This window comes from Magnolia sinica, chromosome 18 (genome assembly GCF_029962835.1).
Source record: "Magnolia sinica isolate HGM2019 chromosome 18, MsV1, whole genome shotgun sequence".
Classification (NCBI taxonomy): domain Eukaryota; kingdom Viridiplantae; phylum Streptophyta; class Magnoliopsida; order Magnoliales; family Magnoliaceae; genus Magnolia; species Magnolia sinica.
Genome location: NC_080590.1, coordinates 57,203,056 through 57,215,726, shown reverse-complemented (window position 1 = coordinate 57,215,726; position 12,671 = coordinate 57,203,056). Strand labels below are relative to the sequence as shown.

General features: G+C 40.8%; 1 protein-coding gene across 1 annotated transcript in view; it reads right to left on the bottom strand.

Moving 5' to 3' along the window:
* Nucleotides 1–1,452: 1,452 nt before the first annotated feature.
* LOC131232585 (uncharacterized) overlaps nucleotides 1,453–12,671 on the bottom strand; it is a 39,219-nt gene continuing 28,000 nt past the window's right edge. The window contains exons 2-3 of the mRNA XM_058228921.1: nucleotides 2,533–2,614; nucleotides 1,453–2,137 (exon numbers count right to left, since the gene is read on the bottom strand). Of these exons, the coding sequence (XP_058084904.1) occupies nucleotides 1,719–2,137; nucleotides 2,533–2,602 (489 nt within the window). The 5' untranslated portion in view covers nucleotides 2,603–2,614 and the 3' untranslated portion in view covers nucleotides 1,453–1,718. The remainder of the gene's footprint in view (nucleotides 2,138–2,532; nucleotides 2,615–12,671) is intronic.

Below are 12,671 nucleotides of genomic sequence, written 5' to 3'. Positions count from 1 at the left end.
ATAAGTCGCATTACAGCCTCCCCAGAGATGAAATCCTTCCCTGCTGAGCCATGCAATCCTTCCACGCACTGCGCCTGGTGGACGGACTCTTACCTGGCCTTCCCACAAATATATGCTACACTCGATGTCAGCTGCTCCTCCCTCCTCTCATTTAATTCCACGTACACAGTTTTTCGAGGTGGTGTATCTACAAATATTTAATGGATTTATAAAATGGCCCAAAAACATCAACGTTCCAAATTCAATAAACAAATTCCAATTTTCAACAAACAAATTCCCATTAGCCAAAGGCACTTATATTTCGTATGATGATTTCCTATTTACAATCTGAGTGGCTTAATTTGAGCTGATATATGCCACAATTGCAAATTTCGAGTGCCTGGATATCAACCATTACACCCTTCTAGAGTATCAAACAAGTGCCCTTCTTTCGTTAATAGACTATTTGCGTACAAAAATCCAAGGGCCACGATGGTCCTACGGATGATGATATATAGAATAGTGCATCCCTGCGGTCCATCGGATCAACAGTGAACCCATTTGAACAAACAGAAACAAAGTATACCCTGCTTTCTATCCATGGTGGGTCCAGAAGACGACTGTAGAAACTGGAACTAGAATAACCACCATCCATGGTAAGGTCCATCACGCAATGGCGAGTCTATTCTTACAAAAGCATGCGAACCCACCAGGGGCATAACATTCTCAGTCGTGAGACCAAAAAATGAGTCAGATTCAAATCTCAGGTGGACCCCACCACAGGAAACAGTGGTGATTGAACAACTATTAAAAACTTCCTACTTCCCAATATAAGGGCCTGTTTGGAAGCATGGATTTGAAATCCTCCTATTGTGTTTGGCACCATGGAATGGGAATCAACTTTAATCCAAAAGTAGTTATACATGGTATATCTATGGGGGTTTGAATTTAATTACTAAATCAATTTTAATATATCTAATTAACTATGTAGGTAATGTTTAACACAATGGTTGTAATAAGCCCGCTGAAATATATGCTTTGCCCGAAAATGATGAAATTCCAAGTCTAGGATGGGCCACAAGCACAAAATCATGTCCAAGTGACTAACCAACAATTTTTAGCCGTTGATTTGCATGGACGATGTTTGGATGGTGTTGATCATCATATTAAATTAGTTATAGTGATGCAATTGATAATCTAATTGTTTTTAGATATCATTAGTGAGCCACGTGCCCAATAGAACAATAGTATGGTAACACACATGTTACACATGCAACTATTGAATGGATTTTAGGTGTAATCTAAACTCTCACAGTGGATTTCAAACCCCCTATTTTGAGGGAATTTCAAACCCATGGTTACTTTACGCTGCCAAACAACCAGGCGACTTGAAATCCCCCCAAATCCACGGTTCCAAACGACCCCTAATGTTCATTTACCATCCGATCTGTTGAACAGGTCACACCAAATGGATGAAGCGAAAACACAAATATCAGCTTTATCCATATCCTTACATGGCAGTCTCAATAAATAAATAAATAAATAAAAAGGCTCGTAAACGGAAATCAATGTCCCACTACTTCCCACCACATCCAAGCTAAAACCAAACCACCACAAGAGATGGAGAGAACCTGTAGGCCCACTCGCAGAGATGGATTGTCATCGTCCCTGCTCCAGCTGCTATATTGAATGGCATACGGACACAATGAAGGCGAGCCCAGTGGAAGTTTTTCTCCTTCTTAATGGGCCACCGTCAGCAGCCATTCTTCTTGTTTTGGTTTGTCTGGGACAGCCTCCGCACATGTATCAGGCCCATACATGAACCAGCTACCGTACACTTTGTTCGCCCCCATCTTTCTCAGTTCTCCGCTCGCCTTGTCATTCTTCTCGCCAGATCTGCCGCCGCCTTCTTTGTCCTTCTTCTCACTATCGTCTGGCTTGTCCTTCTTCTCGCAGCCACCACCTCCTTTGTCTTTCTTCTCGCCCCTGCCTTCTTCGTCCTTCATCTCTATATTCTCATGGACGTCTTCGATGCTAATGAGATCTGTGTATCCCATCTTCTTTCTAAGCAGACTTATCAACTCGACCGCATCAACTCCCTCACCGACCACAACAAGTTGGTCCTTATGTCTGCCCTCCAACGCAGTAGATATAGTACCTGCAAGCAACACGATCAAAATGACGACTAAAAACCCAAATCAGAAATTACAAAGACTGCTAGTCCATCAGGCTCTCTGGTTGATGGCATATCTTCAGTTCGGTTCAGAACTTCAAGGTACCAAGAAGACATAGGTACTCTAGTTTAACATTTAAATGAATATATTGTCTGGTTAGATTCCATTTCGGCACCCATTTGGGACGAATCTCAAATCGAATTGCAATTGGAATTGGGGTCAAGCACATCACATCCGTCCCCAAATCTGCCTTCATCGACTCAATGGAGATTCAGTTTGCTCAACTGACACTTGATTTTGATGACATTTTAATCCCCCGTTGAATTAGTTAGAACTGCAATCTTCGCATTACATCTGAGCTAAATGCTGGTGAAGTTACCTGGTATGCTGACTGCAATTTTCAGGGCCTTGGTCCGGCTCTTCAGATTGTCGTTCATCTGGACTTTCATCACAATCTTTTGCTGTAAACAGAAAAAAAAAAAGAAGTTATTACAATGGAAATCAAATATAAATTCATATGACCCACTTCAAGAAATCACCAGCTAATATAAGATACCTTCTTTATCGTTCTTTAGGGCCTGTTTGGATGCCTGTAAGTTCTTTTAAGTTGTAAGTGACTTACCTGTAAGTGACTTACAGGTGAAAGTTACTTACAGGTAACCTGTTTGGATGTAAGTCGTAAGTCACTTACAGGTAAGTTACTTTTTCTGTTTGGATAACCTGTAAGTTACTTACAGGTAAAAAGCTGTATATTCACATCGAGCATATCTTAGATTGGGGAATCGGTCCAAAATATTATAATCATATAAAAAAACATGGGATCAAATATGTTATTTTGTTAAGCCTATCAAGATGAATATTTGAGATAATTATTAAGCTAAAACAATCATCAAGTGGGCTATAAAAGTGGGCCCACGAATTCAAAAAATCTATAATATGGAGTAATAACTCAATTTAAGCATTAAGACTAAACTTAAAAACATTAATAGAAAATCTAGTAATTAAATTACTTGCATTCCAACTATGCAATCTGATGTAATTTCCAAGGGCCAGCGCATCATCAATCCCACTCTATCATCAAAGTTTTTCTCATTCTCTAATGAGGAGTTTGATGCTCAGGATCTAAGAGATTCACAAACACTGATGTAGATCGTTAAATTACTTGCATTCTAACTGTACAATCTAAGAGATTCACCAACACTGCGAGTACATCACAGGATCACCAACCACAGGCCACAGTGAGACCAACCAGATAAACGATCTATAGGATCACCAACCACAGGCCACAGTCCCTGACGGTTTCATGGGATGCTGCATCACATGGTCCGTTCGGATTAGAGGCCCATGACACGTGTGAAAAAATACGCAGGTGCGTATAAGTGACTGTTTGGATGCCAGCGTGCCTTATAGAGTAACGTCAAACCACTCCCGTTTTCAAAGGAGAAAAAAAGGGTAGATGAAACCCTACCGTTTTAGGAGGAGAAGAGACGGAAGGCAGTAACTGCAGCGAGAGATTGCAGAGACGGAGAGAGATTTGGTGGGTTGGTGCGTTTTTCCCTCTTCCCCTCTTTTTAAAAATCTGACCGTTGAGCCTGTAAGTGACTTCCCACCCCCATCCCCCTGCAGTTTTTTAGTAGATTTGCCTATAAGTGACTTACAGGTTGTAAGTTACTTACAGGTGATTTTTCTCCCCCAAACACCACCTTAGTGATCTACCACAGCGGAAACGTTGGTTGTGTGTGATTGTTTATCCCACCTAACAATTTTCCACCGAGTTACAATCTAGGACAACGAAAACTTTGAGTGTGGGTGCCTGTCCGGCAACTCGAATGCTTGAATGTGTGGTCTAGACTTCGAGAAACAGCTGTGGATTTTCCTCGAAAGCTTCTGTCTTTTGAAAATGTGCTGCTTCGTTGAAGGTAAGAAGGCGGATTGACTGGTGTACCAGACACCACCGATGTGGCTGGTGTATTGACGTCACCAAGTTCTGTGGGTCCAATCATGACGTATGTGTAATATCCTAACTGTCCGTACATTTGGCGAGCTCTTTGTAGCTATTGAACCGAAGAATAAGACATCAAAAGATCAAGTGGACCACACTGCTTTGGATTGAGTGTCTACCATTGAAACCTGTTGGAGTTAAAAAAGTTTTAGACCAATCTGATATTTGTTTTTACTCATCTTCCAGGTCCGTGTGAATTTATGACAAAATTGGATGGTAAATAAATATCATAATGGCCCTAGGAATGTTTTAAGGATGAGAATCATTGTTTCATTGATATTTGTGGTGTGGCCACCTGTGTTTTGTATATGACTCATTTTAGAGTACATACCTAGAATGATATTTCCAAGTAATGTATGAACGGTGTTGATATAATAAATACATCATTGTGGGGCCCACGTAACTTTGATTTGACTTGAACTGTTCGTACAACTAGGGGGTCTAGGGGTGTTAGGGCTTGTCTTCGCATGACATGTACGCACACAAGCCAGGTTGGTGGTGTCTGGTACACCAGCCAGTCCGCTTCCCATAAGAAAAGGCCAACTGTAGGAAGTTCAATTCTCACAGTTTCGGCTCACTTAAGTACAGGATCCACTCATTTTTGTTCATGTATGCTAAAATGAGCTCACAAAACGGATAAACGAAATGGATTTCTCACAAACCTCACGTTCGGCCCCACCGCATCCCCAACAGTAGACACGGAATGCGTCCATCCCTGACCGACGCTATTCTGTCTGGGTAAGGCTCTGTGGGGCCCACCATGATGTAAGTGTTTTATCCACATCGTTCATCGCTTTGCTCACATCATTTTAAAGTGTGATTCTAAAAATGAGCAGGTCCATAGCTCCAGTGGACCACACCAAAGGAAGCTATAGTGGTAATGACAACCACCGTTGAAACCTTTCTGGGAGGGCCACCTTGATTATTTATTTATTATTTATTTTTATTTTATCATTCAACCTATTCATATGGTCATGTAGACCCGATGAACTGAAAACACAAATATCATCTTGATTCGAGACTTCCCCAACTCCTAATAAGTTTTTAATGGTGGACCTTTAATCCCCACTTTGTGGTCCACTTAAGCCCAGCACCTGCCTCATGTTTTTTGAATCATATCTTAAAATGATATGAGAAAAACAATAAACATAGTGGATAAAACCCTTACATCATGGTGGCTAGGACCTAATCCATGTACTTTGGTTGAAGCTAAGGAGAGGCTGTACGGAGATGTCCTACCCCCCTCCCCCTTTCAATTTAGGTCATGTACATAAAAATGAGGTACACTCAGGCACACTCGCTAGGACCCAACCACATATTACTCTTGCATTATTATTTGGTATGGTCCACTTGGGCATTGGATATACTTAATTTGTGTGCTTATGACTTAAAATGACATGAGAAAAGGAACGAATGACATTGATAAACAGATAAATCACGATGGGCCCTCCCTCCCATATAATTGTCCGTTTGGGGATAAAGGGCGGAGGTAGTATGCAATCAGAAACGGTTTAAAAATAGACGCGCAACAACACCGGATGGCATGGAAGGCAGCTGTTCGTATCATAGACGTACACCTTAGGAGGATTTTAATGATGGACATTCAATCACTATTGTTTCTTGTGGTGCAACCTGAGATTTGTATCCCTCTCATTTTTTAGATCAAGCCCTAAAATGATATGTGAGAATGGATTAACAGAATGGATGAACCAAACACAGCATAGTGGGCCCAAAGAGCACCGATCACTAGCCACAGGACCGGTGGCAGGGGGAGTAGCTAATCCGTTTCCCCCATATAGGACCCAAGTGGGACACCTATGATCACAGTGGGCCATTGGATAGGAAGCGTCCACTGTGAATTGTCCCTGGGCGTGATATCATCCTGATCAGATGATCACAGCCTTTCAATTTATGACTTGATAGTGATATGATTTTGTTCTATTTCCTTATTCGATCATTGTTAGTTTTGGGTTATAAAACCCATACATCACGGTGGGTCCATGAAGCCCCCGCCTGGACCGATTCCTTCCAAGCAACGCTAGCACGCAATCCGCTTTGGCTAACAAGAGGCCGTGCTGATATACAGTGTATTAAAGATAGAAGTGAGACGTGACGGGATCGCGTCGAAATCAGCCGTTGATGTCATGGTTAGCTTACGCGGTTATTAGCTGACTAATGCGTCAAACGACGCAGTGTTGAAAGTATCCTTTGAATATCGGGATGCGCCTTCAGTGAATCCCTTGCTGCCGGGCTTAAGTTATGTATATGTCCTGTATCATTCCGTTCGTCCGTTTCTCCTAGTTCATTTTCGGGCAGTAGCTAAAACATAAACCGATTTGAAACTCAAGTGGACCACACCTCAGTAAACAGTAGTAATTGAATGCTGATCATTAAAAACTTTTTAGTAGCCATCGAATGTTTATTTGCCATCCAACGTGTTGTTAAGGTGACACAAACCCAGCCGAAGGGACCACAGAAATCGCTACTGTTTCATGTCGTGGGTCCACCTGAGATTTGAATCTGTTGCATTTTTTTTTTGGATAATATCCTGAAATGAGCTGACAAAACGAATGTTGGGAGTGGATTTAAGATAAATGCATCCAGGTGGCCCCACAGTAAGGTGGATCCCAAAGCTGCGTCCGTAAATCTTTGGTTTGGAAAGGATACCTACTTCTTGATTGTGTGGTTGAGATTGCATGTCACAAACCAAAGGCAGAACTTTACGGTCCGTGACAGCTGTCGGAAAACTATTCCAAGGAATAACAATCTGTCTTGAATTATTAAAGGTAACGTTGATGTACGTGCCTGGCACACTGAGGCTCTTACTGTCCTAAGTGCATATATAACATGACCATCCATTAGTTTTTCCTTAATTTTCTTTGACCACTACTAGTATAAAAAAAAATAATAAAAATAAAAAATAAAAAATCAATATTAACTGTAGGATGCTTTCTTTTCAAACAATGGCCTCTCATTTTATAAGTTGGTTTCCAAAGCCATGGACGGATGGTTACACCTGATCAACAGGAGTATTTCTTCATGGCTAACGAAACGTTGGTCAAATCTGATGGACGATCCTGATATTTGATTTTGATCATTCAGCTGTTTAAACCAAGAGACGTATTAAGAGCGTCAATGTTCCCTATACATACCGAATAATTTTGTAAACTGTACTTTAGAAGATCACCTATGCTTATACACTTGCATGTGTAGGATGTACACTTGTCATCCATGTTTACAACGCAGACGGACCAATTCACGAGCCTCCCTTTGGATGCCACACATGCTGAAATTCAAATGGTTCAATAGATCCCAACGGTTTGATCAATGAATTTTAATTTGAAGGTTGAAAGGATTAAGATTTCCTGATAATATGGTCTTTGGGCCGTACTCATTCACACGGGGATTGTTCACCATTAGACGGAGAATACATATTCTAAAATGTGTTGGTTAAATAGATGGACGGAGTGGATATAGCACAAACATCATGATGGGCCCCATAGAGGTTAGGTTACAGGATATTCATGTAACCCCGAGTTTCAATAATAGAGTCTATGAAGAGGAAAGGTAAAGCATCCAAGCTTCAATGGTAGAGTCTATGAGGAGGACAAGTAAAGCTTTTCATTTCTATTCCATCTTACAAGAATCATCCTGTACATTGATCATTTTTATCATTCCTTTCCTTTCTCCTTCTCAGATATAAGTGAGTGGTGTGAAATTCCGGTTCCAAAAGATCAAGGCTGAGAGTTCTCCGACGCCGTAGGAGGCATCCTATAATTTTAATTTCCGGTATGGTTCTTTAGCTGTCTCTTCTTCCCACACATTGAGTTCGTTTTGGTCATGCATTCAGGCACACCTGGGAAGTGGATTGCTTGGCCCACCATGATGTCCGTGTTTAATCCACACCGTCCATCCATTTTGGTAGCTCATTTTAAGGCCTGAGGTGAAAAATAAAGCAAATCCCAAGCTCAAATAGACCACACTTCAGGAAACAGTGGGGGTAATAACACCCACAATTAAAATCTTTCAACGGCCAACCATGATGTTTGTTTGCCAACCAACCTGTTCATAAGGTCACACATCCCTTTATGAATGGAAAATACAAATGTCAGCATGATCTGAATTTTGCGAGGCCCTCATGAGGTTTTCAACGGTATGCATTCAATCCTCACGATTTCCTGTAGTGTGGTCCACTTGAGCTTTGGAAACACTTCTTTTTTAAGGTGATACTAAAATGAGCTGAAAAAAATGGATGGATGCATGAATAAAATACATACATCATGGTGGACCCCACAGGGTCAACCCTCAAGGATAGCCCTCGGTGGCCGGTGCTGTACGCAATCCAATTCCGCTCACCACTCACCAGCATTTGTCCTCCCATAGGGTCCATTCCCTTTTCTTTTTTTCTTTTTTTTCCGGAATAATTAAGATATGCATGACAAAAGCACATACAGCTGTATAGATCTCTTAGGATATATTCTACTGTTACAAAGACAGTGGGAAGCGGATTGCGTAGTAACTCACTACGCTTAGTTTATGAGTAAACTCTGTGAGTTCCACCATAATTTATGTATTTTATCTGCGTCGTTCATTTATTTTATTAGATAATTTTATGGCTTGAACCCAAATATAAAGCATATGCAATGTTTAAATGGACCACACCATAGGAAACAGTTGAATTGAATGTCTACCGTTGAAAATTTCTTAGTGGCTATAGAAGTTTTGGATCAAGATTATATTTGTTTTTTCCCTTCATCCATGTGTGTATGATCTTATGAACAGGTTGGATGACAAATAAACATCACTGTGAGGCCTAAAAAGGTTTCAACTGTGGAAATCATTATCTCCACTGTTTCATATTTTATGATCCACTTGATCGTTGGATATGCTTCAATTTTGGGCTCAACCCCTTAAATTAGATGGACAAGTGGATGGACAGTATGGATAGACTACATACATTCAAGGTGGGCCCAACTGAGTTTACTCAGTGTGATAAGAGCCTTAGGGCCTGTTTGGCCGGCCGGATTAGATGGGATTAGGTGGGATGGGATCACTCGATCCCATCCTTGTAACCCACATGCGTGTTTGGACCGTGGATCTGAACCGAACCACCATAACCCAAGGGATATCTGGCGGTATTCAGCAAGACGCCTGGGAAATAGCGAAGTCCATCCGTCTTCGTCGAGCCCTATCTGTCGTTAAGACGAGGGATTCGAAGAGCTTATCATCCGCATACAGGTTTCCCTCAGCCTTAACTGGATGAAACGGGAAGTTAGGATTGGGGGTTGGTGATCTACACCGTTGATCTGCTGGGTCCTGATGTAGATGAAGTATTCGACTTTCAGAAATCCCCCAAATGTTGCTCAGCTTCCAACGGATTTGAAGTGGAGAAAGCATAGTTATGTAGTGTGGGGGTAATTTTTTAATCAGATGGCAGGAAGGGTGAAATAACTGAGTAAAAGTTAAGTAGTCCACGGACTAGTAAAGTGAATTTGTAGTCCTCCATCTGGGCCCCTTGTATTAGTGTAGTACCCACTTTGTGGACTGTGTCTCATCGTGAATCGACCTTGGAAGGTCCTCTTCTTCATTAAAAATAATCAGAGCCATCCAGGAAATGAACTTGCATGTAAATCATTGAGCAAGACGTTGTTTTAGATAGGGTAATTTGTACAAATCACACCGTTCTTATAGTGTATCGCTTGTGGGTCCTACATATTGAACGGTTCCGATCACTTAAATGCTTGGCCTGACGTTTGGAAGATAGAAAATAAAATCCGATTATTTAGTCTGCAAACTACTATATCGGACCTCGAAATAACAAGGCAGCAAAGACCTTTGTTTCCACTTTCGGAAGTCCCCCACATGCTGCTCATCTTGCGTTCGAGGCCGAGCTCTCACACATGTGCATCACTGGCTGAGAACTTTGGGATTTTGATCGAAACCCCCCACCAAACACAACGGACAGTTCCGATCATTGAAGGGGGTTCTCAATTATGGTGGGCCATGTTCCGGCCAAACGGACGTTGTCATTTCAAATTCTAATGAAATGGATGGACAAAGCAGATGAAGAACCATCCGTATAGTGGGTGACGATGGAAGAAGTGACGCCATATCTGAAATCCACTTCAATCCCATGGAAAATCCAAACAAACCCATATGAGATAACCCATGGGATGATTGCAATTCCACAAAACCCAAACAGGTCATGTGCGGTGTATGGGATGGACGTGTACACGCAATGCAGCGGACCATCCACTGTAACTCATAAATGCAGTGGCGGCCATAATTCCATTCCTTTTATTCCACCGTATTTCACGCACCCAAACAGGGCCTTACTGAGTAACTCAGTACGCAATCCGATTTCAATAGTGTCATAAAGGGAATTTCAGAAAATATTACATTATTAATATGATATTTACATTCCAATACTTTTTTTGGGACCTTCGATTCATTTTCTTTAACGTAGATTAGTTTAAGGAACGATTTTTCATAAAATGAAAAAAATGTCCATCAATTAACAAGGTTGCTTAGGATCCATTAATTGGATACCACCAAATAAGTTACTTTTTTCTACTTACAAACTAGATAAGTAACTTATTTCAGATAAGTAAATTTGGTTTATGATTAATTATAACTTTTTTACTTAAAATTACTTAATTCTTTTAGTTAATTTTTTATTTTTATCTTTTCTACTTTTCATGAGATGCTAAAGAGAGACATTAAGAGAGACTAAAGAGAGGAGAAGTTGATAAGTATGTCTTTGGCAAATGTATTTATTTGCTTAATAGGTAAAAACTAAGATAAGGTAATTGAGATATAAGTAACTTATGTTAAGTAACTTAAGATCCAAATGTCACCTTACTAATAATTAAATAGGTACCTATATAAGTAATGCTCCCATACAAACCACAACGCAAGGGAGCTCTATGTCCACAGAAAGTAAAAGTGTTTAACACCTAATTTTCCCCCATGCAATCCGCTTCCATCTTAACGTGAATTTCCCGCCAAAGGTTTTTGTGAGTAGGAAATACAAGCGAGGCCCACCATGAAGTTTGTGAGAAATCTATCCCTCCCATCTATTTTTCGAGCTTATTTTAGGTAGGGCTGTACACGAGCCAAGCTAACTCGAAAAGCTCGCTCGGCTCGGCTCGATCTAGCTCGGCTTGACTCGGCTCGAACGACGACTTGAGGCGAGCCAAGCTTCAAATGACCTAACTCGTTTTGAAAACAAGCCGAGTTCGATCATAGTGGATCTTGATTCGACTCGGCCCGACTCAAAGCTCGAGCTGGAGCTCGGCTCGACTCGAATATATATTATATTATATATAATATATTATATTTAAAAATAAAAAAAAGTTAAATATTATGTGTGTGTGTGTGTGTGTGTGTGTGTATTAATTGAATATATGATCTAGGAGTTGGGTCGGTGTGGGTTGGGTCAGTTGGGTCGGGTGGCTAGGTTAATTCGAGTGCGAGTTCGGTCGGGTTGGGAGCAAGCTCAACTCGACTCGAGGTAAGCTTGCCTCGACTGGATCCACTAGCTCGCCTCGAGCTTGACTCGAAAGGTTTGATAAACAAGTCAAGCTCCAAAATCTCGAGGAGAGCATGAGCTTGGCGAGCTTGGCCCACCTCAACTTGAATCGGCTCGATATATATATATATATATATATATATATATATATATATATATATATATATATATATATATATATATATGAGAAATGCTCACACACAACTAGTTGGACATTACATTTTCGTCCAACTAGCTATGCATTTAATTTGCATCCTACACAATTTGCTTTCATCTCTAGTCGATTTCCTGCCAAGGGCTTTAATGTGAAGGGAACCTAAGTGGGGCCCATCTTGATGTTTGTGTAAAATCTATTTCGTCCATCCATTTTTAAGCTCATTTTAGGACATGTAACCATAAATGACGAGGATCCAAAACTCAAATGGGCCACACGTGAGGAAAGAGTGGGGAAAGAAATGTATGCCGTTGAAATATTCTTGGGCTCTACCTTGATGTTTATATGCCATCTAAACTATCTATAAGTTCATTCCAACTGGGATGAATTGGAAACACGAAAAACTTAGCCTAATACAAAAATTTTATAGCCATATGAATGTTTTAACAGTAGTCATTCGTTCCCCGTTGTTTCCTCTCATGTGGCCCACTTTAGTTTTAGATCCACCTCATATTTGGTTGCATGTTCTAAAATGAGCTCTGAAAATAGGTGGATAGAGTTGATTTATCACAAATATCACGGTGGGCCCCACCTAGCTTCCTGCCCATGAAAGCCTTGGGGCAGGAAATTTCTATCCAGCTGGAAGCAGATTGTGTCGGGCGGGAGTGGTACTACCCCAAAACTAGCTAGAGATGGACAATCTGTTGAGGGTCGAATATTGCATATCAGACCCCGATTACTGCCTGATTTTACGTACACGATAATGCCTAATATTATAATTTAATCGTGTTTTTGTTGCAGGATGTAATAAGGAGCTTTGATTGAAAAAGG